This window comes from Entelurus aequoreus, linkage group LG14, assembly GCF_033978785.1.
Source record: "Entelurus aequoreus isolate RoL-2023_Sb linkage group LG14, RoL_Eaeq_v1.1, whole genome shotgun sequence".
Lineage (NCBI taxonomy): Eukaryota > Metazoa > Chordata > Actinopteri > Syngnathiformes > Syngnathidae > Entelurus > Entelurus aequoreus.
Window position 1 is genome coordinate 26,707,938 of NC_084744.1, and position 27,946 is coordinate 26,735,883.

Genomic DNA, 27,946 nt, shown 5'->3' on the forward strand with positions numbered 1-27,946 from the left:
ATTTATCAGATTTAATTTTTTATTATCTATAGCAGGGGTGTCAAAAGTGTGCCCCGGAGGCCATTTAAAATTCAAAGGCGAGCTGGAGGTTAGCGGAAGCGACTGGCTAGCTAGCCACCTGGCGAAAGACAAACCAAGCTAGCTTGCGGTCTGTGATATGTATTTTAGACAAACAAAGACACCTTGATCACTTTAGAATCATCCATAAAGTGTCCAAAAAAGTATCCAGCATAGGTATCCTAAATAAAATCTGATATATTAGCGACTTAAAATTGGATAAAACGCCAATTTCTGGTCTCGGCAATGGAGAAGCTCCATGAATGTATGCAAAGTAAATCTCTGTGGGATGATGTACAATATTGGCTTTTGCCTGACGCTCCAAACTTTGATTGATATTGATATTAGTTGATATTATTGGTTTTATATTTATTTATTTTTTGTTTTTATTCAGTCATTGGTGGAGCTAAGGATAATATTTGAATATTGTTTTTAATATTGTTGTGCAGCACTTTGGAAACATTTTTGTTGTTTAAATGTGCTATATAAATAAAGTGGATTGGATTGATTGTTTTGGGGATGTTAAAAAAAAAAGAAAAAAAAAAGTTTAAAACACAATAATGGGAATGTTTGTTTTATCCACACATTTGTAAAAACAAAACCATCCTTCCACAAACAATTCAGCCATTTCATCTAATTTTTATATTGCATAAAGGTCTGGGGACATACATATAAAACAATCACAACACAATCATCATATTACAAAAGAGTAATAAAGATAATTAATAAAATGGATAAATAGAGACCCAACAAATGATTCATTAAGTCGCACATTTTAAAATGGTATAGAAGACAACTGTTCAAATGATGTATAAAGTAAATAATAATATGCTTCCTGAAGTGGTCCAGAAGATGTTTCAGATGTGAACCAGTACATATGTATATCATATAAAGGTGCTAATCTATGGGATTATTAACAATTAGAAATAACATTATGTAACACTTAAGTATTTCAAACACCTATATAAAACACTATTATGAATAAGTCTAAAATTGTATGATGAATATATATACACATGAAATATTTATTGTATGTAAAAAATGTCTTGTACCGTTTACTCTCACCTTTTCAGTCAAATTGTTCGGTTCAATGTTTAATAAAAGTACACAATGTTGCATATTAATGCATGTACTTGACTGAAAAAAGGACTAATATAAAATATTGAATCTATACATGTAGAAGCATATTAAAAAGATTGTTACACAAACAACAATGTCACACATGTTATATGTGCTGATGTTGTTAGAAAGTCTAAATTAAAGTCTTGACAGTTTATTTCAAATCCTGCAGTTTCATTTGCTGCTGCTGTTCTCACCAGCACACTTGTGTTTCTTACACTGGTACTTATAAGAGAATCTTTCACCACACACACTGCAACTCAACACTTTCTCTCCAGTGTGTGTTCTCATGTGTGCTACAAGGTTTGATCGTTCACAAAAGCTTCTGTTGCAGATTGAACAGGAATGTGATTTTTCACCAGTGTGTGTTCTCTTGTGTCTTTTCAAATGTTGACTTTCTGCAAAACCTTTACCACAGATTGAACAGGAAAAAGGTTTTTCACCAGAGTGTGTTCTCATGTGCACGTTCAAATGGTTACTTTGTCCAAAACGTTTACTACAGATTGAACAGATAAAAGATTTCTCTCCAGTGTGTGTTGTTCTGTGTTTGTCCAAACATGAACTTCGTGCAAAACCTTTACCACAGATTGAACAGATAAAACGTTTTTCACCAGTGTGTATTCTCATGTGTACCTTTAAATACTGACTTTCTGTAAAACCTTTACCACAGAATGAACAGGAAAAAAGTTTTTCACCAGTGTGTGTTCTCATGTGCGCTTTCAATTTGTTACTTAGAACAAAACCTTTACTACAGATTGAACAGATAAAAGATTTTTCTCCAGTGTGTATTGTTCTGTGTTTTTCCAAACATGAACTTTGTGCAAAACCTTTACCACAGATTGAACAGATAAAAGGTTTTTCACCAGTGTGTGTTCTCATGTGTACTTTCAAATTGCAACTTTGTACAAAAGCTTTACTACAGATTGAACATATAAAAGATTTTTCTCCAGTGTGTAATAGTGTATGTTTTTTCAAACTCTGACTTTCTACAAAACCTTTACCACATATTGAACAGATAAAACGTTTTTCTCCAGTGTGTCTTCTCATGTGTGTTTTCAGACGACAATGGTATTTAAAAGTTTTGTTACAGTGAGAACATTTGAAGTGAGTGTTGTCAGTGTGACATGTCTTATCATCTTTAGAGTCTTCATCATCAGTGTCAGGAGAGTGTGACGTTGTGTCCTCACTATCTGATAGTGGAGCTAAGAGCTTGTCTGCTTGTGATCCTCCACAGTGGTCTCCATCAGCTTCTGTTGTCATGTGTTGTGTTGAGCTGCTGCTTGGAGGCTCCGCCTCTCTCTTCTCCTCACTTTCACCTTTGACCTCATCATCTTCACTCTTCACAGGGACACTAGTCACTTGGAACTCCACCAGTCCTTCAATATGCTCTCCCTCCTGACTGATGTTGTGTTCCTCCTCTTCCTCTTCCTTTTTAAAGGGAAGGTTCTGTGTCAAAGAGGAAAAGGAGACACCAGAGGGTCCGTGGCGCCTGGTCTTCTTTGATGGATCCTCCTTCACCATCCTGAAGCTACACTCCGGTTTGTCAGGCAGAAGTTGTTCTTTACAGACGTCTGCAGGACACAAAATCACAAACATGCTTGAGAAATGTCCAGATTTAATCAGTCACATGAGGCATTCAGTACATTTACATGTACTTAAAGGCCTACTGAAACCCACTACTACCAACATCGCAGTCTGATAGTTTATATATCAATGATGAAATCTTAACATTGCAACACATGCCAATACGGCCGGGTTAACTTATAAAGTGCCATTTTAAATTTCCCGCTAAACTTCCGCTTGAAAACGTCTATGTATGATGACGTATGCGTGTGACGTCACGGAGTGAACGGAAGTACAATGTTGGTAGGGTTTATTGATGCATCTAAGGCATTTGACAGAGTCAACCTTCTCAAACTCTTCACAAATCTGAAGCACAGGGGTGTTCTGGGTATATTCTGGCATATTGGTACGACAGGCAGACGATGCAGGCACAATGGGGGAGTAGTTTATCCTCTCCCTTTAGAGTTGGCAATGGGGTACGGCAGGGTGGGTTTCTATCACCAGGCCTATTTAGCCTGTCTATGGATGACCTGTCAAGGCAGTGAGAGAATGCAGAACAGGGTGCATCATGGGAAACACCTTAATCAACCACTTTATGTACGCTGATGATTTGGCCATTATATCTCCCAGTAGTGCAGGGTTCCACCAGCTTCTTAACATATGCTCAGACTATGGAGTCAAGTTTGACAAAGACTATGGTAATGATATGTAGGACCAAGGAGGATCAACATCTTATCATCATCAATGACAAGATGGAGGATGATGCTGACATGCTTAGACTGCTGTATGTCCAAGCCAACATGCTGGTGAGCAAATGTCATTACTGCTCTGATGAAGCGAAGGTGTACTTGTTTAGAGCTTACTGCACCCCTATGTACACAGCACCCCTCTGGGTGAGGTTCAAGAAAGAGAGCTTGCGCAAACTCCAGGTTGCATATAAAGACTGTCTCAGAATCCTGCTCAGAAAGCCCAGGGGTAGTAGTGCCAGCAAGCTTTTTTGCGATTTAGGGATAAACACCTTCCACGCCACCCTGAGAAAACTGATGTTTAAGTTTATATGTAGACTGCAGGGGCCAGAGAATGGTTTTTTTTATACAGATAACCAATCCTCTGTGTAGTTCTGTTAAGTACCAATCCTATATATGGAAACATGATATATGTGCCTCACAATACGAAGGTCCTGGGTTTGGGATCTTTCTGTGAGGAGTTTGCATGTTCTCCCCGTGACTGCGTGGGTTCCCTCCGGGTACTCCGGCTTCCTCCCACCTCCGAAGACATGCACCTGGGGATAGGTTGATTGGCAACACTAAATGGGCCCTAGTGTGTGAATGTTGTCTGTCTATCTGTGTTGGCCCTGTGATGAGGGGGCGACTTGTCCAAGATGTTCCCTGCCTTCCGCCCGAATGCAGCTGAGATAGGCTCTGGCACCCCACGCAACCCCAAAAGGGGCAAGCGGTAGGAGGTGGATGGATGTATGTTATCTGTGCCTTTTACTGAATGTGTAGAAGCATTTTAAAGTATATTTTTATTGCTGCTTATATTTATTTATTACAGGTTTTTTTTTAATGAATATGCACAAGCATCGATTTAAGTTTATTCTACAAATGGTCTGTGTTAGGTAACTCATTTTTACGGGTAGTTAAATTCGACAGAACAACGACAACCACGCGGTTGCAAGTACCAGACGTATATATGTACATCATCCTCACAAGACAACCAAACTTCTTATACACAATATATTTAAGAATAGTGTTAATTATCAAATATAAAGTTAGTAAACATGTGAGAGTAAGAAGTAAACAAACCTGTTCTGTGTAACACAACTTGATGATGTTTCTTATAATAAACATCCAGCAGTTGTTGTCGCTCCTTCTCCTCTTTTTTTGGACAAAGTTCCTCCTCATACTTTGCTATCGTTCTTTCGCACATTTTCACACAATCACAACACTTTACACTCACATTAGTTCCCTACTTAGCAATGTTTAAATAACTTCCGCGTCTCTTTGTTAGCAGCTAACAAGCTAAGCTAACTAGCCAGCTAAACTAGCTGCAAGCTACCTTGAATGAAGCTAGCAAACAGGAGAAGTGTCAAAGTGCATTCAGACTAATGTATCCTGCTACAAACAATTATTAACCGTGTGTACTCTATTAAACAACATATATGTAAGAATACAGAAATATAATGCCCGCGTTTAGGCCTTCTCCGTCAGGCGCCATCTTGCTTTATCACCCGATCGGTCCACGCATGCGCGTACCCGACGTCACTTCCGTCAACTTGTTTTGCCACAGTTACTTACCATGGTTCTTTTGTGTCATCTGTATTTCAATAACAATGTCATAATAAACCATTACATACTAAACCAACGTTATTAAAAATACGGTATTCATTATGAAACCTCACAGATCTGTACACAAACCTGAAAGATGTGTCCAGCAGCCTTAAATGGAAAATAAATCGATGTTTTACTATTTTATAATAAGTTATTTATTTCAGAATTCTGAAAATTTAAAATATTTTTTTGTTAAGTGCTTGTTAAGTGCTTCGTTTAAAAAATATCAACATTTAAAAATAAATTAAGCGATGGGAGTTAGTGGCGCCCCCGTGCGTCATTCATTACAATGACAGAAGCGTAAAAGTGGTTGAAATTGTGGCGAAACACCTTGTTCATTTTCATATTCTTGTTCCCTTTTACTCCGAGGTAAGATATTATTTTTATACATACATTACTAAAACATACAAGTATTTCATTAAGATGGCGCCGCTGTAGTGGCTGCTGGTGGCAGGAGCTCTGTGCTCTTGTGTCATCCTTTTGTGGTCCTGCTGTTTCTCTCTGGTTTTCATGTGGGGTTTTTTGCCTTTTGGTTGGGGACCCTTTGGGACTGTGTGAAAAGGGGTGGCACTTTCGTGACTTCTGCTGTGCTTTTTTGTGAACTTCTGGATCTGCCTATACCGGGACGGGAGCCTTTTGGCCATGGAGACCAGCTGCTGGGTCTCTGCCACACCAGAGTCCATTTGGAGAGACTGGAGGAGATGCGGATGAAGAGACAGGGCTGCGGAGCTGGCACTGAGCGCCGGGACGGACAAGCTTCACAGTGTTGGCTGAATGAGCAGGTATCGGACACCTCTGTCTCCTTGGATGCATCCTCGCCCATCCATGCGGACTGTACACTGGCCGAGAGTTGGTGGGCGGCTCTCTTGGTTGCTTTGTTGGGTCTGCTCCTGTCTCTGGCCATGCTCCTCCCACCCCTGCAGATGATGGCGTGGAACACCGCAGAGGCCCCCCAGTGTATATAGGTGTTGAAATTATGTTTTTGTTTGGTTGCTTGTCTATGCATGGTGCAATCGTGTGTGCGCAATATATATAATATTGGTTAATTATTTGTTTTTGTTGTTGTTTTTCTTTTACTTTTGTAGCAGTATGTAGAAATAGCACTGCTGGAGTGACAGCTGGTTTGCATCAGCTCTGCTCTTTTAATGTCCTTTGTGTTCTTTGATGTTTCCCTCTAAGACACATGTTTATGTGTGCTATGGCTATGAGTTGTTGTTTTTCTTCCCTATGCCTCAGTCTGGACCACCTCTCCAGGGGCACAGGCTTAGACTGAATATATTGTTTTCATTTTACTCACACCCCTCCCCAGCATTTACCTGTTTCTCACATTTTTGTAAGGGGCGCCCGAAGTTGGCAGACCCGTCAGTGATCCTGTTCTGTCTCCCTGTAATGTTTGTCTGCTCTTGAATGGGATTGTCCTGAAAATCTTACTTTGCCCTTGGGGATTAATAAAGTACTTCTGATTCTGATTCTGACCACAGAACATCATGGGCAAGCAGGATGCCTCTGCAGGAGAATTTCAGAGCCTATTTTTGGTCAGCAGAAGAAGTACTTAAATTGTGGAAACTCAGAATTAAAGTCTGATTTTCTCAGACTGAGCAATTCAGGGTCTTTTTACAACACGGAAAAACACATAAAATGAAGCAAAAGGCTTCTGGCAAAATTCTGGTTGCATATTTGACCCCTGTTTTTGACAATACAATCGGCGTGGCAAAGTTGGTAGAGTGGCTGTGCCAGCAATCGGAGGGTTGCTGGTTACTGGGGTTCAATCCCCACCTTCTACCATCCTAGTCATGTCTGTTGTGTCCTTGGGCAAGACACTTCACCCTTGCTCCTGATGGGTGCTGGTTAGCGCCTTGCATGGCAGCTCCCGCCATCAGTGTGTGAATGTGTGTGTGAATGGGTGAATGTGGAAATACTGTCAAAGCGCTTTGAGTACCTTGAAGGTAGAAAAGCGCTATACAAGTATAACCCATTTATCATTTATTTATAATACTGGTAGATTTGATTTGAATAGGTTGCTTTCTTGGCACAGACCAGCTTCTAAGCATTGTTCACAAACCGACTGTTTGGCGAACCGTGCCCAGAATTAGAAGCTCAAAAGCAGCTACACACAGATGGATATTCACATTCTCAATTCCCAGGCAGACATTCAAGTCAGTTTGTCAATTTGTCGCCGGCAGACTGAAGCAGCAGGATCTAGTACAGGGGTATGGAACCTATGGCTCTCGAGCCAGATGTGGCTCTTTTGATGACGGCATCTGGCTCTCAGATTAATCTTAGCTGACATTGCTTAACATGATAAGTAATGAATAATTCCTGTTGTGTTTGTAGTGTGTTCCTGCCTTCTCCTTGTATGCACATGTGTTTTTTTAGTGATTCGTCCTCGGCGAGGGGCGGACCTTGTGGCACACCTGCTCGCAATTAGCTCGCCAGTATTTAGGCTCGTCACTCACAGCTTGACCTTTTGTTAGTGTTAAAATAAAATCATGTATTTACCTCCAAGCCATGTCCGATCCAACTTTACTTGCATCTCGGGAAAACAAACACCCCATAGTCCACGTCTTGACAGAATGTCGCCAGCTATACAAGACGTTTTTCCGCGAGGAAGTTGGACGAGGGAGCATGGGAGGTCCTCCGCGCCATGGAGGCGGAAACGCTGCGCTTTTCCTCCGTGGAGCGCAGGGACCTGGTCTGGGGTCCTAGCGGCAAACTGGTGCCATTGAGCTCCGTGTGCCCTGACGACGTTGGCACGTCGCCCTAGCCACGGAAGCACCGCCCAAGACGAGGGACGTCAGGGAGGCCTTCCGCGAGTGTACAGGATGCGCCGCTCCCGCAGGCTCCTCCCACTCCGGGCGGAAATAGACGGCCGCCAGCCTGGCAGCTCCAAGAGGACGCCACAGACCTGGATATTTTTTTTCCAAATTATTTTTCTTTTGATCACCCGCCTCCAACCAAAGACTCTAAAACATGATAAAACATTACCAAGACATGTTTTTAGAAATCAGATCCTGTCAATCCAAGCCACCCAAATTCCATGCCCCGCCCCCCAGGACTCAAGCCACGCCCAAGTCACACAAAAAATTTCCACCCACAAAAGCCCAGGTGGGAGGGAAAGAAAGACAATTTGGACAATTTAGAGGGGATGATTCACCGACCGACGTCAAAACTCCCACGCACTGTTCATCTGACGATGTTGTGATCTCTCGCGAGATGTGTCATGCGTACAAGAGCCAAAGGAACGACGAGTCATCACGGCCGCCATTTTAATCATTTACTGCATATTTACAGGACTACAGAGGTCAATCAATGATTAAAATCACCATAACTCACTAAATTTTCAAACAACTTTCAAGCTGTTTGCTTGAATTTAAACGTCAGTCACGTACTTATCATACAACATTTTTTGATTCAAGATTAAAATGCAGGTTTTCATACCAAAATAAATACATAGTGTGAGAGTGTGCAATATCATTAAAACCTGCTGTTTGTTTGCATATTAAAACAGAATGGTATATAATAATAAAGAATATATTCAATAGCAAACTATTTAATAATAATATTATGTCATGCATTAGAATAAACTGAAAAAATATATATACATGTATATATTTGTATATATATATATATATATATATATATATATATATATATATATATATATATATATATATATATATATATATATATATATATATATATATATATATATATATATATATATATATGTATATATACACACACGCACACACAATCATATAAGCATACAGTATATAGCATATTTAAGTCCAGTAAATAACTCTTAAGCAGCAGAAGTGTCGCACAAATCAGGTATAAACAGACAGCCAATCAGGGTTTCTGATTCACACAAATTCATACTATTTTTTTTACACACAGATTGCGTTACACATGCACACATCTGAATACGCACACACAACTCTTTCACAGCAGAAACGTAGCAAAAAGTCACGTTTACAAAGACAGTAGAGATGCGCGGATAGGCAATTATTTCATCCGCAACCGCATCACAAAAGTCGTCATCCACCCGCCATCCACCCGAACTAACATTTTATCAAAACCACAACCGCCCGCTACCCGCCACCCACCCGTTGTTATATATCTAATATAGACGATGCAAGGCATTCCTGTTAAAGGAAGAAGACTGATCCAATGCAGCAGAGACATTCAATGCGTGCCACGCATTAATATCTCTTGGCCACGCATTAGAGCATACTTGCCAACCCTCCCGGTTTTACCGGAAGACTCCCGGTATTCAGCGCCTCTCCAGATAAACTTCCGGAATTCAGCCAGAGCTGGAGGCCACGCCCCCTCCAGCTCAATGCGGACCTGAGTGGGGACAGCGGCGACAGTCTGTTTTCACGTCCGCTTTCCCACAATATTAACAGCGTGCCTGCCCAATCACGTTATAACTGTAGAATGATCGAGGGCGAGTTCTTGGTTTCTTATAAATGATATGATAAATGGGTTGTACATGTATAGCGCTTTTCTACCTTCAAGGTACTCAAAGCGCTTTGACAGTATTTCCACATTTACCCATTCACACACACATTCACACACTGATGGCGGGAGCTGCCATGCAAGGCGCTACCAGCAGCCATCAGAGGCAAAGGGTGAAGTGTCTTGCCCAAGGACACAACGGACGTGACTAGGAAGGTAGAAGGTGGGAATTGAACCCCAGTAACCAGCAACACTCCGATTGCTGGCACAGCCACTCTACCAACTTCGCCACGCCGTCCCTATGTGGGTTTATTGTTAGGCAGTTTCATTAACGTCCTCCCAGCGCGGTAACAACACACAACAACAGCAGTCACGGTTTCGTTTACCGTAAAGCAGTTTGTCTGCCGTAAACAGCAATGTTGTGACACTCTTAAACAGGACAATACTGCCCTCTACTGGATAGCCTCCAGAACACTGAAATTCAAGTATTTGTTTTATTTATATGTATAATAAAACAAATATATATATATATATATATATATATATATATATATATATATATATATATATATATATATATATATATATATATATATATATATATATATATATATATATATATATATATATATATATATATATATATATATATATATATATATATATATATATATATGTCTTAATTAGATTATCCAAAAAATAGTGCTCGATACCGTGGTAGAGCGTAATATGTATGTGTGGGAAAAAAATCACAAGACTATTTCATCTCTACAGGCCTGTTTCATGAGGGTTTTCCTCAATCCTCAGGAGATTTTAATGGAAGCATTCACATACCATGGTTTATATAGGGCACAGAGCGGGTGGGTACAGGCAGGCGTGGGGGCGTGGTGATTGGCTCATGTGTTGCCTAGGAGGTGTTTCCTTCTGTGACGGCATGCTGATACAATTTCGCTGCGTTTGTTGAGGGATGACAACTCTGGACGGTATATGATAAACAGTTTCTCTTTTAAGCATAGGTTGCATCTTTGGTTACCACTGTTGTAAGGTGTGCTGGATGCAAGAATTTGCCATGTTATTGAATATTCAACATTATTGTCTTTGAGATTCCAAATGTGTTTGCTGAGTTCTGTAGTGTTCCGCAGGCTTTTGCATCTGAAAGAAGCCTTGTGATTGTTCCATCTGGTTTTGAATTCTCCCTCAGTTAATCCTACGTATGTGTCGGATGTGTTAATGTCCTTGCGTATTACCTTTGCTTGGTAAACAACTGATGATTGTAAGCACCCCCCGTTGAGAGGGCAATCAGGTTTCTTGCGGCAGTTACAGCTTTTGTCGGTTTTGGAGTCGTTCTGCCTGGTGGTGGGCGGCTCCTTTTCAATTGCTTTATTGTGGTTTGAAATGATTTGTCGCATGTTGTTCATGCAGCTGTAGCTCAATTTAATGTTGTTCTTGTTGAATACTTTTCTTAGGGTGTTGCCTTTGGGGAAGTGTTTGTCGATCAGGGTGAGGAATTTGTGGCCAATATTAGTTGAGACGTTTTTGCTGTATGGGGGGTTGTACCAGATAATGTTGTTTCGTTTTCTGCTCCTTTTTGGTTGGTTTCCTGGCGTGGGTTCGTAGGTGAGGGTGAAGTTGTATCCGCATTCATCAAGTGCTTTTTGGTACGGGGGGGTTGCTTTGTCGAATTCAGCTTTGCTAGATGACAGCATCGATAGTCTTTTATTAATTCCGGTAGGTATTCTTTTCGTGGTGGTGGGTGGGTGGTTGCTGTCATGGTGCACGTATTGGAGTGTTGTGTTGGGTTTCGTGAATGGTTGGTAGCTGTTATTCCTCAGGTTGAAAGTGACGTCGAGGAAGTTGACGGTTTGCTTGTTGGCTTCAATTGTGATCCGTAGACCGTTCTCTTTGAAGATTTGGCATATACGCTTCTTGGTATTCTCGCTGCTCCTTGGCGAGGCGCGGCACACTGCCAGTCCGTCATCACGGTAAATACCAAGGTTCAGGTTGAGGCTAGCGAGCTGGGAGAGGAGGAAACTCCCAACAAGTTCGCACGTTTCTGCTCCGTCGAAACTCCCCATAGTGACGTCGAATGTTGAATTGTTCTTTTTTTGCCATGGTGTGCCGTTGCGGAAGAGTATGGAGTTCTTTGCGTGGGTGATGATGTTTCTTTCGTTGCCTGTGATTGAGTCGTAGTCCGAGGCAAAGTCTAGTGCTTTGGTCAGTAGGTCTTGCGTGATGGAAGGGTAAAATTCTTCGACATCGAAGGAGATGAAGTTGTGCTGTTGTTTGTCTTGGATGTTGCTGAACCATTTGATTACTGCTGCTGTATTTCTCCATTGGTTGAGTGGTGTTTTGTCTGTAATTTTTGTGTTGATTCTGTCCAGGATTGTTTTGCTGATTTTTCCTATTTCGGATTTAGTTGGGTTTATTAGTCGGCATGATGGGTTATTTGCGAAGTTGGGTTTGTGGTCCTTCAATGTGATGAAGGCTTCCTTGTTGGCTGTAGCGTCCACCCTGTCCTCGATGTCCAGTTCAGCCGCGATCCGTTTGTTTTCCAGGTGGATGTTCTGTAAAGTGTTGGGTTGTGCTTTTTTGTATGATTTGGTGATGCTTCTGTCCAGTAAAGTGTTATGTTCTTGTATGTTCATTCTGTAGAAATTTGTGGTTTTGTCGGCAGCTATGATGAGGTTGCTTACTTTCTTGATGCGCTCCGTGTCATTTTTCAGCTTGGTGAGGAGTGGGTTGCGAACTGGCTTGAATTTGACTGATTGTATCATTTTGAGCATGTTGTTCCCCACGCCTGCCTGTACCCACCCGCTCTGTGCCCTATAAAACCATGGTATGTGAATGCTTCCATTAAAATCTCCTGAGGATTGAGGAAAACCCTCATGAAACAGGCCTGTAGAGATGAAATAGTCTTGTGATTTTTTTCCCACACATACATATTACGCTCTACCACGGTATCGAGCACTATTTTTTGGATAATCTAATTAAGACATATATTCCGCTCCAAATTCACTTTTGTTGAGCACTATACGACGATCAGAAATGGAAAAATTCAACATCGACTACTCCACGAAGAACATTCCCATACCCGCGCAGAATGACTACAAGCTAAGGCTCATAGAGAAGACGGAACACTTCCTGAGAAGGATGCGGTGGAAAGCACACTTTTTCCTCCACCCTGAAACAAAAGGAACACAAAAGAAAACTTACGGATTTAAATCCACCAAGAACCCACCCACAGTTGAGGAACTAAAGGATTTTGAGAACAACATGCTCAAAATGATACAATCAGTCAAATTCAAGCCAGTTCGCAACCCACTCCTCACCAAGCTGAAAAATGACACGGAGCGCATCAAGAAAGTAAGCAACCTCATCATAGCTGCCGACAAAACCACAAATTTCTACAGAACGAACATACAAGAACATAACACTTTACTGGACAGAAGCATCACCAAATCATACAAAAAAGCACAACCCAACACTTTACAGAACATCCACCTGGAAAACAAACGGATCGCGGCTGAACTGGACATCGAGGACAGGGTGGACGCTACAGCCAACAAGGAAGCCTTCATCACATTGAAGGACCACAAACCCAACTTCGCAAATAACCCATCATGCCGACTAATAAACCCAACTAAATCCGAAATAGGAAAAATCAGCAAAACAATCCTGGACAGAATCAACACAAAAATTACAGACAAAACACCACTCAACCAATGGAGAAATACAGCAGCAGTAATCAAATGGTTCAGCAACATCCAAGACAAACAACAGCACAACTTCATCTCCTTCGATGTCGAAGAATTTTACCCTTCCATCACGCAAGACCTACTGACCAAAGCACTAGACTTTGCCTCGGACTACGACTCAATCACAGGCAACGAAAGAAACATCATCACCCACGCAAAGAACTCCATACTCTTCCGCAACGGCACACCATGGCAAAAAAAGAACAATTCAACATTCGACGTCACTATGGGGAGTTTCGACGGAGCAGAAACGTGCGAACTTATTGGGAGTTTCCTCCTCTCCCAGCTCGCTAGCCTCAACCTGAACCTTGGTATTTACCGCCTCGCCAAGGAGCAGCGAGAATACCAAGAAGCGTATATGCCAAATCTTCAAAGAGAACGGTCTACGGATCACAATTGAAGCCAACAAGCAAACCGTCAACTTCCTCGACGTCACTTTCAACCTGAGGAATAACAGCTACCAACCATTCACGAAACCCAACACAACACTCCAATACGTGCACCATGACAGCAACCACCCACCCACCACCACGAAAAGAATACCTACCGGAATTAATAAAAGACTATCGATGCTGTCATCTAGCAAAGCTGAATTCGACAAAGCAACCCCCCCGTACCAAAAAGCACTTGATGAAGGCGGATACAACTTCACCCTCACCTACGAACCCACGCCAGGAAACCAACCAAAAAGGAGCAGAAAACGAAACAACATTATCTGGTACAACCCCCCATACAGCAAAAACGTCTCAACTAATATTGGCCACAAATTCCTCCCCCTGATCGACAAACACTTCCCCAAAGGCAACACCCTAAGAAAAGTATTCAACAAGAACAACATTAAATTGAGCTACAGCTGCATGAACAACATGCGACAAATCATTTCAAACCACAATAAAGCAATTGAAAAGGAGCCGCCCACCACCAGGCAGAACGACTCCAAAACCGACAAAAGCTGTAACTGCCGCAAGAAACCTGATTGCCCTCTCAACGGGGGGTGCTTACAATCATCAGTTGTTTACCAAGCAAAGGTAATACGCAAGGACATTAACACATCCGACACATACGTAGGATTAACTGAGGGAGAATTCAAAACCAGATGGAACAATCACAAGGCTTCTTTCAGATGCAAAAGCCTGCGGAACACTACAGAACTCAGCAAACACATTTGGAATCTCAAAGACAATAATGTTGAATATTCAATAACATGGCAAATTCTTGCATCCAGCACACCTTACAACAGTGGTAACAAAAGATGCAACCTATGCTTAAAAGAGAAACTGTTTATCATATACCGTCCAGAGTTGTCATCCCTCAACAAACGCAGCGAAATTGTATCAGCATGCCGTCACAGAAGGAAACACCTCCTAGGCAACACATGAGCCAATCACCACGCCCCCACGCCTGCCTGTACCCACCCGCTCTGTGCCCTATATAAACCATGGTATGTGAATGCTTCCATTAAAATCTCCTGAGGATTGAGGAAAACCCTCATGAAACAGGCCTGTAGAGATGAAATAGTCTTGTGATTTTTTTCCCACACATACATATATATATATATATATATATATATATATATATATATATATATATATATATATATATATATATATATATATGAAATACTTGAGTTGGTGAATTCTATCTTAAATATATTCCCCTCTTAACCACGCCCCCAACCACGACCCCGGCCCAACCACGCCCACCCCCGACCACAATTTCTTCCCCCTACAAACCCCCCCCCCCCCCCCCCCCATTTACTTCTGTGGTCATGTTTCCTCTTACGTCATTGACAGCGATCAATAGCACTTCGGCTTTGACTGCCCATCGCTGGAAGGATACTTCGTCTTTGACAGCTGCTGGAATCTGAAGAAATCGATTATTGTTTTTTTTGTACAGGCGCGAAACAGGACAGTCGCGTGTGGGTTAAGGACCCCCGGCAACTTTGTGACTTTATTGGACGCAGCCCCGGAAGTAAATGGGGGGGGGGGGGGGGTTTGTAGGGGGGGGAACAAATTTGGCGTGACAGCTGCAGCAGTGCCTGATGAATAATTGCCTGTTTCAAAGAGTGCTGCTCGTTTTTCGTATGTGGGTAACAACATTTAACTATGTATTTTTTTTTCTGAGTTGGTTCAACCGCCACCCACCCGAATCTATTTAAAATCTATATTTTTCCTCATGCATTCGCCCGACCCGCGGATTATCCGCGGACTCCGCGGTTGTGTCCGCAAACCGCGCATCTCTAAAAGACAGCCAATCGAGGAAATACGGACAGTTTTTTTTCTACACACAGACAAATCATAATACAGACAACTTAAAACACACACACACACACCCACCCACACACACACACACACACACACAAGGCAAGGCAAGGCAATGCAAGGCAAGGCAACTTTATTTGTATAGCACTTTTCATACACAAGGCAGACTCTAAGTGCTTCACAGCACAACATGTGGGACAACAAAGTGAAATGAAAGAAAATAAAAGCAAAATTAAAATTAAAATTAAAATGTAGACAATAAAAAATAAATAAAATCAGTGTGGACGTTAAAAGTTAAAAGATTTAGCTGAAAGCTAAGGTGAATATAAAAGTTTTCAGTCTAGTTTTAAAAGTAGTCAGAGTTGGGGAAAGTCTGACATCTTCAGGAAGTTTATTCCAGCTATTTGTTGCATAGTGACTGAATGATGCTCTCCCTTGATTTGAGTTTACTCTGGGAACCGCTAACAGGTTGGTCTCAGAAGATCTTAGTGATCTAGAGCAGTGGTCCCCAACCTTTTTGTAGCTGCGGACCGGTCAACACTTAAAAATTTGTCCCACGGACCGGGGCGGAGGTGGTATTTTTTTTTTTTTTGGTCATAAAGAAATACAATCATGTGTGCTTACGGACTGTATCCCTGCAGACTGTATTGATCTATATTGATATATAATGTATATATTGTGTTTTTTATGTTGATTTAATTTTAAAAAATATATATTTTTTAATTTCTTGTGCGACCCGGTACAAATCGGTCCACGGCCCGGTGTTTGGGGACCACTGATCCAGAGGGCTTATATAGTGGGAGCATATCGGTGAAACTTTGGCCCTTCGACACACATTGAGATACAGAAATGTACATTAGTACACAGACACATGAATTGGATTACAAATGCGCATATTTAAGATACACAATTGCAAATCATTTTGCTACAATAATACTTCCATAATGATCCAGCACTGACAGAAGGGCAGTGCTGGCATAAAAAGAAGCCTGACTGGCAACTTGGAACAGGTGTGCCCAGATTGCCAATCAGAGACAGGTGAAACAATTGACCAATTAGAAAAATATACTTTTATTTTGTTGTTAAACATCTCAAAGAATCAGACCATTGTTCATAAAAAAACATATTTTATTCTACAAGGTCACATGCAAAGGATACAGCGCTGGTTTCAAAGTGCTAGTACAAACAAAAATGTCTATCTTACAAAAAGGTGTGCATAATTATATTGTATAGTGTACAAATACAAGTAGTAGGACCGCTGGCACCATCATGGTGGAGACTTGTTTTGGAGACAGCAAGCCTGTGAAGGGGCACACTGAACCATAACATCATCATCACTTCTTAAATATTAGCAGAAGTACAAATTGATGCGTTAGTACGCAACTAAACATATTAGTCAGAATGAAAAATAAATATAAACTGTTGTGTGGATGTTGTTTTCCAGAATGTGTAACTAAGAAACATATTTATATGTTTGCGATTGAAGTAATTGAAAAATACCTAAAAGTGACTTGGGGCTTGATTAATTGTCATTTAGTTGGAATCATAACAAAAGTATAGTCAGATGCTAATGAAACTTTCAGGAAATTTCAGAAATGGGATAAGGAACAAGTGACTCGATTTTGCTGTTGATCCTAATCATCATTTGGATTCAGCCTTCTTTTGAAGGATTCTTTACTACTGGGAGATTTGGCCTGGTGGAGGTCTGCAGAGCACTTTTCTATTTTACTGCTGCTGTTCTCACCAGCACACTTGTGTTTGTTAAGTTGGTACTCATGAGAGAATCTTTCATCACACACACTGCAACTCAGCGTGTATTCTCATGTGTGATTTCAAATTTTGCCTCCGTGCAAAACTTGAATCACACACAGAACAGGAAAAAGGTTTTTCTCCGGTGTGTGTTTTTGTGTGCTCTTTCATATGTTCCTTCCTTGTAAAAGATAAGCCACAGATTGAACAGGAAAAAGGTTTTTCTCCAGTGTGTATTCTCATGTGTGTTTTCAAGTTGTTCTTGTGTACAAAACCTGTTCCACACACTGAACAGGAAAAAGATTTAACTCCAGTGTGTGTTCTCATGTGTTTTTTCAAACTTGCACTCTGTGTAAAAAATACACCACAGACTGAACAAGAAAAAGGTTTTTCTCCAGTGTGTGTTCTCATGTGGGTTTTCAAATTTTCACCTCGGACAAAACTTGAATTACACACGGAACACTTAAAAAGGTTTTCCCCAGTGTGTCTTTTCAGGTGTAATTTCAAACATTGACTTCGTGCATAACTTGAATCACACACAGAACACGAAAAAGGTTTTTCTCCTTTGTGTCTTCTTGTGTGATCTTTCATATTGTCCTTCCTTGTAAAAGATAAGCCACAGATTGAACAAGTAAAAGGTTTCACTCCAGTGTGTATTATCATGTGTCTTTTCAGACGACAATGGTATTTAAAGGTTTTGTCACAGTGAGCACATTTGAAGTGAGTGTTGTCAGTGTGACATGTCTTATCATCTTTAGAGTCTTCATCATCAGTGTCAGGAGAGTGTGATGTTGTGTCCTCACTATCTGATAGTGGAGCTAAGAGCTTGTCTGCTTGTGATCCTCCACAGTGGTCTCCATCAGCTTCTGTTGTCATGTGTTGTGTTGAGCTGCTGCTTGGAGGCTCCGCCTCTCTCTTCTCCTCACTTTCACCTTTGACCTCATCATCTTCACTCTTCACAGGGACACCAGTCACTGGGAACTCCACCAGTCCTTCAAGATGCTCTCCCTCCTGACTGATGCTGTGTTCCCCCTCTTCCTCTTTAATGTGGGGGGTCGGTGAGTCTTCCTCTTCCTTTTTACAGGGAAGGGTCTGTGTCAAAGAGGAAAAGGAGACACCAGAGGGTCCGTGGCGCCTGGTCTTCCTCTTTGATGGATCCTCCTTCGCCATCCTGAAGCTACACTCCTGTTTTTCAGGCAGAAGTTGTTCTTCACAGACTTCTGCAGGACACAACATGACAACCATCCTTAAGAAATGTCCAGATTTGATCAGTCACATGAGGCATTCAGTACGTTTACATGTACTTAAAAAATGAAGTTATTATATGAATTGGCCTGAAAACACTGCTCTTTACAACATTATTCACAGGATAAGAAGACCACTTTTTATGAGGGATGGGCAATATGGCCTAAAAAGTATATTGCGATAAATTTCCTTCTGCGTGAGTGCAGCTGGGATAGGCTCCAGCGCACCCTGTGATTTTAATGTCAGTTACTGATGTATAAACTTGGAGAAAATGTTTGGTCGTTTACAGTGTAAATCTGTATTCTATATTGTTGTCTCTGCTATGACGCCATCCTGTGGTCGAGTTCGCTTACAGCGAGTGCTGTGGGTTGAATGTGTATTTCCTTTTGCTTTGTGCCTTTAACCCGAAGTATGGTTTCTTCGTTTATCTCGCCAAGCAACGTTTGTGTGTGTAACCGGGGATTTCCACTGGATGTGGAACAGCGGCGCCACAGCGACAGACTCGTTCTGTTTTATTGTTTTCAAGTCAATGTGTCAGTTTCCACCGCCTGGCTTCTATATTTAGTGGTCGACACAACAAGGCGGTTCAATTGAGCTAAAATCTGCTCGTGTGGGACAGGAAGTCATGCATAAACACAAAATAAATGATCCAGTTTACTTTCAAAGTAGAATATTCTGTTAAAGGCGGATGGTATTCTACACTTCGGAAAAGACCTAATGGACATGAAGTCAACTTGTCAAAAGGTTTTCAGACCTAATTTCACCTCCTTGACATACTGTACATCAGGGGTCACCAACCTTTTTGAAACCAAGAGCTACTTCTTGGGTACTGATTAATGCGAAGGGGCTACCAGTTTGATACACACTTAGATTTGCTCAATTTACTTTTAACTCTATGTTATTATTAATAATTAATGATATTTACACTTAATTGAATGGTTTAAAAGAGGAGAAAACACGAAAAAAATGACAATTAAATTTTGAAACATAGTTTATCTTCAATTTCGACTCTTTAAAATTCAAAATCCAACCGAAAAAAAGAAGAGAAAAACTAGCTAATTCGAATCTTTTTGAAAAAAATTTAAAAAGAATTTATGGAACATCATTAGTAATTTTTCCAGATTAAGATTAATTTTAGAATTTAAAATCCAATCTGCACTTTGTTAGAATATATAACAAATTGGACCAAGCTATATTTCTAACAAAGACAAATCATTATTTCTTCTAGATTTTCCAGAATTTTTTTTTAAAAAGAAATTTAAAAGACTTTGAAATAACATTTAAATTTGATTCTACAGATTTTCTAGATTTGCCAGAATAATTATTTTGAATTTTAATAATAAGTTTGAAGAAATATTTCACAAATATTCTTTGTCGAAAAAACAGAAGCTGAAATGAAGAATTAAATTAAAATGTATTTATTATTCTTTACAATAGAAAAAATAAATTTACTTGAACATTGATTTAAATTGTCAGGAAAGAAGAGGAAGGAATTTAAAAAGTAAAAAGGTATATGTGTTTAAAAATCCTAAAATCATTTTTAAGGTTGTATTTTTTCTCTAAAATTGTCTTTCTGAAAGATATAAGAAGCAAAGTAAAAAAATAATGAATTTATTTAAACAAGTGAAGACCAAGTCTTTAAAATATTTCCTTGGATTTTCAAATTCTATTTGAGTTTTGTCTCTCTTAGAATTAAAAATGTCGGGCAAAGCGAGACCAGCTAGCTAGTAAATAAATACAATTTAAAAAAATAGAGGCAGCTCACTGGTAAGTGCTGCTGTTTGAGCTATTTTTAGAACAGGCCAGCGGGCGACTCATCTGGTCCTTACGGGCGACCTGGTGCCCGCGGGCACCGCGTTGGTGACCCCCGCTGTACATGGACAAACATGTTGATTCTAATAGGTGTCCCTGTGATGAGGTGGCGACTTGTCCAGGGTGTACCCCGCCTTCCGCCTGATTGTAGCTGAGATAGGCTCCAGCGCCCCCCGCGACCCCGAAGGGAATAAGCGGTAGAAAATGGATGGATGGGATAACAGGGCAGCTATATGGGGGCCTGTACTTCAGCGTCTCCAACATTAAAGTGAGTGTCGCCAACACTACTGCACACAGGAAAACGTGTGCGGGAGAATTGCAAGTAGCCGAAACAAAGATTGTAAACGAGTGACAAAAAAGAGGCTCACTTTGTTCATGTAAGTCTACTGTCAAATAAATATGCTAAGGTGCTGAGAGCGATGCACAGAGTGAGACCTCTTTGTCCAGTTTAAATCCACAGACCAAGAAGGAAAAACACGTACATGGGAATTTATTGATGACGGCAAGAATTAGGTTATTCGGTTTATTTTCATTTACCGTATTTTTCTGACTATCAGGTACACTTAAAATCATTTCATTTTCTCAAAACTCGACAGTGCGCCTTATAACCCGATGCGCCTAATGTACGGAATAATTCTGGTTTTGCTTACCGAACTCGAAGCAATTTTATTTGGTACATGGTGTAATGATAAGTGTGTCCAGTAGATGGCAGTCACACGTAAGATATATGTGTAGACTGCAATATGACGCCAGTAAACAACACCAACATTTTTAAATGTTCCATTGAAAATAAAGAACATTACACACGGCACTCAAAAATCTGTCAAAATGTTTTAGTACAACTTTGAAGCCGCACCGCTTGATGGATTGTCGGGTGCTACACCTTGCCCAAGGTTGACCCGGAACTATGTAAAGCAGGGGCGTTAGAGATGCGCGGATAGGCAATTATTTCATCCGCAACCGCATCACAAAAGTCGTCATCCACCCGAACCAACATTTTATCAAAACCACAACCGCCCGCCACCCGGGCGGTATTTATCATTATTATAATATTATTGTCATTTCCATTAAGAAAGTGTTGACTATTGTTGCCAGGAGTGCGTTCCTCACACTTTGTGTGCGCAGTTGCAGCAAGCAGAATGATGCTTTTAAGAAGTTAAAAAAATGTTTTAGAAAGACAAGGCCTATATTTTCGTTAGGTAAAAAAAATGTTCTGAATTTATTTCAATGAATATTAACTTGTTAACGTTAAAGTGCTCAAATAGGGACGAGGGCGGGGTGCACAGTGAAACAGTGAACAATTTTGCGACAAAGATGAACCTTTATTGATTGATCTGCAGCCATGACAAAATATCCTTACATTGTAGCCAATCGGAGATGCGCTTCACTTGAAAGCGAGGCCAAATAATTAAAGGCCTACTGAAATTATTTTTTTTAATTTAAACGGGAATAGCAGATCCATTCTATGTGTCATACTTGATAATTTCGCGATATTGCCATATTTTTGCTGAAAGGATTTAGTAGAGAAAATCGACGATAAAGTTTGCAACTTTTGCTCGCTGATAAAAAAAAGCCTTGCCTGTACCGGAAGTAGCGTGACGTCACAGGAGCTAGTATTCCTCACAATTCCCCATTGTTTACAATGGAGCGAGAGAGATTCGGACCGAGAAAGTGACGATTACCCCATTAATTTGAGCGAGGATGAAAGATTCGTAGATGACGAACGTTACAGTGAAGGACTTGAGAGGCAGTGATGGACGTATCTTTTTTCGCTCTGACCGTAACTTAGGTACAAGCTGGCTCATTGGATTCCACACTCTCTCCTTTTTCTATTGTGGATCACGGATTTGTATTTTAAACCACCTCGGATACTATATCCTCTTGAAAATGAGAGTCGAGAACGCGAAATGGACATTCAGTGCCTTTTATCTCCACGACAATACATCGGCGAAATGCTTTAGCTACGAGCTAACGTGATAGCATCGTGCTTTAACTGCATATAGAAACAAAAGAAATAAACCCCTGACGGGAAGTATAGATAGAAAATCAACAATACTATTAAACCGTGGACATGTAAATACACGGTTAATGCTTTCCAGGCTGGCGAAGGTTAACAATGCTGTGCATTTTCATACATTTTCATAAATGTATGAAAAGTGCTTTATAAATAAAAATGTATTATTATTATTTTTAGTAATAGTACCCTTACAATCACTCCAAACCACTTCAATAACATACCTCTTTTTCAGCCAACATTTTTTTATTCACTTCTTCCTCCGTAAATCTTGATACATATTGACGATGACCCGCCCTGCTATACTTCTGATTGGCTCATAAAGCCAATCGAGAAAGAAGGGGCGCATACCCGCCCCCAAAGTGCCGAAATGAAACATGACAGCGCACAGACCGAGACGGCGCGTGCGCAGAAAGGCACCACGCGCGCAGAAAGGCACCACGCGCACGCAGAAAGGCACCGCGCGCACGCAGAAAGGCACCACGCGCACGCAAGAAGGCGCCGCGCGCGCGTGCAAAAAGGCACCACGCGAGCGCAAAAGGGTGTCGCGCGTGCGCACGAAGTGGAGAATCAGCGCGCGATAACAGTTTTTATGCGCTTGGATTTTTGGTACTAATGTGACGCCATACTACAGTGCCAGGATTCATGCAGACGAGAGCGCCTGGCCTGCTGCACTGAAGGAGTGCTCACTTGCGGCACTCAATTGTTCCTGGGACACATAGTAAATGTATAAAGAGAATCCTATGTATATATATTTCCGTTTTTTCGTCATTCATCCGCCCGACCCGCGGATTGCCCGCAGACACCGCGGGTGTGTCCGCAAACCGCGCATCTCTAAGGGGCGTTGAACTTCCTGAGGCTTTATACAAGCCCACATACCTGTCGCTGTCGAAGGTGAGCCAAGTAAATAAGACCGCCCACAAAACGGCGCATCTTGAAGCAACTGTCAGAAAGCGGCTTAAAGCATGTCTCGCTTGCCCACAGCAAAACAAGGTTCTCATTTGTCATGTCTTTTATAATGATTGTGAACAATAGTAAAAATGTTCCCCAAAAAAGTGCAGTTCCCCTCTAAATTCTAATGATTAGATTTAAGACGTGAAGTCTATGAGCATGAAGTGATAAAGCCTACTTGGATGAGAGGACAAATGTCTTCTAAGACAAAGTGAACAGTCCAGTTGTGATGGATTGAATGCCCTGAGAATAAAATGATATGTGGATGTTGTGCTTACTTGGACTGTGATGAAGCTGTGAGGACTCAGGTGGTTTGTCTTCATGCTCTTCAGTCTTCACAGAGACAACAGTCAGTGGAAACTTGGTGAGATCAGCCTCCTCCTGCCCTAGAAGAGACTCTTCCTCCTGAGTGATCCACACTTCCTCCTCTTCATCTTTAATGTGGGGCGGCTGTGGATCCTCCTCTTCCTCTTTAATGTGGGGGGGCTGCTGGACATCTGTTGGGTAAATAAGTAAATAAGATAAACAGAGAATAGAAATGGTTTTGGACTGACACTGTTGACACAATGACATTATTTGTGTTATTCCGTGTGTTGTGTTAAAATGTGTAGCAAAACAATAAAAATATGGGAAATACTTCCTGTTGTCCCAGCCACTAAAATGAATTAAAAAGTGAGTATGAAAACGGACGTGGAAATTTGATGGGGGGCCATTTGAAAAGTTATTTATAAATATGAGGCAGCATTGATTGAGGCATTCTTAACTTTACACTCACTGATGTAAAGTGTGTAAATATTTTATTCAGTATACGGTCTATGACACCTAAACTTTATCTCTAAACTTAACCATGATCTTGTTGTTATGATCCGCTGTTTGGATCATAGTCTGTTTACGTTTTCGAGTCACTTGTGTTTTCAGCATCTTTTGAGTTTGTGTGTTTCAGTTGCCATGACGGCAAATTACATTCACCTGCCTATGGTTAGTGTTCGGGACGCTCACCTGTTTCCCGGGCACTAATCAGAGAGCTAATTAGTCTATGCCCTGGCCTCAATCGGTCTGGCTTCCTAGTTTGCATCACGCAACAGGTAACGACAGTTAGTTTTGATTCCTCTTTATATGCTAGCTTCCACGCTAGGCTCTACTTTGCTTTGCCATCCGTGCTATCGGCACGCTTTTGGTGTTTCCTGTTTTTTCCCCGCATAATTTATGAAGACTAAATCACTTCCTACCTGCACGCTGTGTCCGGAGTCCGTCTGCATCTTGGGAGAACGAATCTCCGCATCACAATGCGACCCGATCGTTACACTTGTAATGACATAGTCATTACCATAACTTCAATATCATGGAAATAAAAAATCTAATTCCAAAATCACTTCAATTGTATGTTTTTTTCATCATGCAAAATACTTTTGTGGTCATTTTGTTGGCTGGGCCAAAAGGAACTTATAACCAAAACATGTTTTACTATGTGGTGTTTTATGGAGTATCTCCATCAACAATTCCTCTTTAGGAATTGGAGACCATCTACGACACGCTGAAGGAAAGTCAGTCACCTTTATGTTCTTTTATTAAATCAAGTGTTGACTACTTTGGTTACTGAAAATAAATGTTTACTTCCACTTATTGATGCATGTAGGTCAGAATCAGCAAGTGAAATAACAACTTAAATTATAAAATGTATTTGGTGACTATGTGAGTTTTGTGTAAACATGTTGATACAGGTTTACATCTTCTTGGGGACTGGAACACAGATATGTCCCGAAAGGATGCACCCATTTTTAAAACCTTCACTAAGCTGTGCCACCAACATTGCCTCACTTAGCTCATTAGGCAAACTACCAGGGTGAGTGAGTCCTTTTAAACCTTCATAGACCTCGTTGTTACTTCTGACCAGTCTAAGATCACCACAAGTGGAACTACTGTATGCGGTTTAAGTGATCATTCTATGATTTTCTTTACTTGTAAAGAACATAGAACCGAGGCTGACGGCCAAAAAACAAGCAAAGCTACAATCCTCAAGGCCTAGACTAGCAAGGCTTTCAAAGACAAACGGGCAAATTAAGACTCACCCCTGGTACTTGCAATTACACAGGTTTTTGGGCCAATTCCTAACCTCAGAAAAGAAGATAACTTCACAGTCAAAGTGGGTGACTATCTTATAACAAACAAAAATGAGATTACCTATCTTGGCTGCATCATAGAGACTAATCTCTCCAGTGAAACAATGACTACTAAGGTAGTCAAAGAATCAACCGACAAATTCTGTTCTTACTAGTGTTGTCTCGATACCAATATTTTGGTACCGGGACCAGTACCAAAATGTATTTTGATAATTTTCTAAATAAAAAGGACCACAAAAAAGTGCATTATTGGCTTTATTTTAACAAAAAATCTTAGGGTACATTAAACATATGTTTCTTATTGCAAGTTTGTCCTTAAATAAAATAGTGAACATACAAGACAACTTGTCTTTTAGTAGTAAGTAAACAAACACAGGCTCCTAATTTACTCAATGACATATGCAGTAACATATTGTGTCATTTATAGTCTATTATTTTGACAAAATTATTAAAGACAAGTGGTAGAAAATGGATTCATAATCTACTTGTTCATTTACTGTTAATATCTGCTTATGTTCTGTTACATGTTCTACCTAAACTTCTGTTAAAATTTAATAATCACTTATTCTTCTGTTGTTTGATACTTTACATTAGTTTTGGATGATACCACAAATATGGGTATCAATCTGATACCAAGTAGTTACAGGATCGTTGTCTGGTGTAGAAGATACACCACACCACTAAACTACCCAAGTACCTGTCTAGATACTTCAAAATATATTGACCATTATAACACCAGAGGTAGTTGTACAAATCACATTCAACCCAGATTGCACTCCAAAAAAGGTTCTAATTTGTTTGGCTGCTATACCACCAAAATTTGGAACTTCCTATCAATAGTCATAATGGAATGTAAATCCCTTACTTCCTTCAAAGCCGCTTTGAAAAAACATTACATGTTGTGGCTACTCGTAACTGGGAATAGACAAAGCTTTTTGCTTTTTATTTTATTTTAAATAATTTTCTAGCTGTATTTTTGTACTTTAAATGCTATGTTCTACATAGTACTGTGTTCTGTGTGAGTTAAACAAATATTTCCACTGAAACCATCTCAGGCTTTCTTGTAGCAGTGAATGTGTACCGTGATGAAACTGTACCCTTTCCTATGCAAACTTCTCATAAGTCCTTCAATCAATCAATCACACATTGTTACAAACTGAGAGGAACATCAACCTCAAACTGTCTCGTTTTCATGAAGAATCTAAATCAAAGCATTGCATCATCCCCACAAGACAAAGCATATTCCTATTTAAGAAAAGTGTTAATAATGAAATAAAGTTAGTAAAGATGTGAGAGTAAGAAGTAAACAAACCTGTTCTGTGTAACACAACTTGATGTTTCTTGAAAACAGCGTCCTGTAGTTGATGTTGTCGCTCCTTCTCCTCTTTTGTTGGACAAATTTCCTCCTCATACTTTGCTATCGTTCTTTCGCACATTTTCACACAATCACAACACTTTACACTCACATTTGATCTCTACTTAGCGATGTGTTGATAACGTCCGCGTCTCTTTGTTAGCAGCTAACAAGCTAAGCTAACTAGCAAGCTAAGCTAGCACATAAAGTGCGCTCAGACTAATTTATCCGGATACAAACAATGACTAGCAATGTTTCATCTACTACACGACATATATGCGTACATGTATGCACTAAATACAAATAGAGAAACAATAATGGCCAGTGGCCACGTTTAGGCCTTCTCTGTCAAACGCCATTTTGCTTTTTACTCCTTCGTCTTCTTTGGATTTCCAGCAGACAAGTAGAGCATCTTAGGCCTCCACAGCTTCTTAACGGGACTTCTTCGTCCTGTCCTATGGTCCATACTACATTCTACAGTACAGGAGGTCGCGCTAGCAACCTTTCAATGGACCACTTCCAAGTTGGCTTCGTCGTTCTTCTTTTTTCTGTTTAATGGCGGTTAGGGTACATGGAGGCACTAGGACCATGTAGAGGGCACTAGGACCGCTCTTTGTGGTCGCAGGAAGAGCAGCAGAAAGTTTCCCTGGAGAAAGAAATAGGTGAGTGACTAAGCTTTTTATTGCATTTTTCATTTTGTATTTTATATATATAATATATATATAAAATAAAAAATGAAAAATAAAACTGTAGTTACTGGACTACAATACTCTTCATTCATAATAATGTAAATAATGTAAAAACAAGAGAAGTCATACTGTTCCATTACCTTTGTTTATACTACTGTCACTACTCAACTGCCAAAAAACTGTAGACACCTTAATATTTATTACTTCCTATACTGTATATACTGTTATACTATTTGATATTGCACTGTTACTGCATGTGACTACTGTACTTTTACTTGTACTGATACTTCTACCATAACGACTGTGACTTATTGTGCAACTTATTGCCTTGTAATTAATGTACATCAGAGCTATTCAAATGTTTGTATTTTTTGTATTTAGTGTATTAGATTCAGCAACTAGTGTTTGGATCCCACTGTACGCAATATCTGAAGAGCATGGGAAAAAGCATTTCACTGTGGTGTACTCT

At 40.4% G+C, this 27,946-nt stretch overlaps 3 protein-coding genes across 4 annotated transcripts in view; all 3 read right to left on the reverse strand.

Annotated features, from left to right (window-relative positions):
* Positions 1 to 5,003, reverse strand: part of LOC133664645 (gastrula zinc finger protein xLCGF3.1-like) — a 65,192-nt gene extending 60,189 nt beyond the window's left edge. The window contains exons 1-2 of one of the 2 annotated variants that reach the window (XM_062069452.1): positions 4,545 to 5,003; positions 669 to 2,747 (exon numbers count right to left, since the gene is read on the reverse strand). In XM_062069452.1, the coding sequence (XP_061925436.1) occupies positions 1,351 to 2,747; positions 4,545 to 4,668 (1,521 nt within the window). In that variant the 5' untranslated portion in view covers positions 4,669 to 5,003 and the 3' untranslated portion in view covers positions 669 to 1,350. Of the gene's footprint in view, positions 1 to 668; positions 2,748 to 4,544 lie in introns of those variants that run through there. The other variant, XM_062069453.1, reaches the window with a different exon arrangement.
* Positions 1 to 27,946, reverse strand: part of LOC133664587 (oocyte zinc finger protein XlCOF6-like) — a 335,370-nt gene that overhangs the window by 184,305 nt on the left and 123,119 nt on the right. The gene's annotated exons all lie outside the window — the stretch shown is intronic.
* Positions 16,651 to 27,418, reverse strand: LOC133664644 (zinc finger and SCAN domain-containing protein 2-like). Its single transcript, XM_062069451.1, has 3 exons — positions 26,747 to 27,418; positions 23,593 to 23,811; positions 16,651 to 18,512 (listed from the first exon to the last, which is right to left on the reverse strand). Exons 1-3 carry the CDS (start codon positions 26,868 to 26,870, stop codon positions 17,335 to 17,337), a joined length of 1,521 nt encoding a protein of 506 aa, XP_061925435.1. The 5' UTR covers positions 26,871 to 27,418; the 3' UTR covers positions 16,651 to 17,334.

Coding starts and splice junctions, on each gene's coding strand:
- LOC133664644 (XM_062069451.1), bottom strand. CDS start 26,870: ATGTGCGAAAGAACGATAGCAAAGTATGAGGAGGAAATTTGTCCAACA. Junction 23,812..26,746: donor AGTTGTGTTACACAGAACAG/GTTTGTTTACTT, acceptor TTTACCCAACAG/ATGTCCAGCAGCCCCCCCAC. Junction 18,513..23,592: donor ACAGCTTCATCACAGTCCAA/GTAAGCACAACA, acceptor TGTGTCCTGCAG/AAGTCTGTGAAGAACAACTT.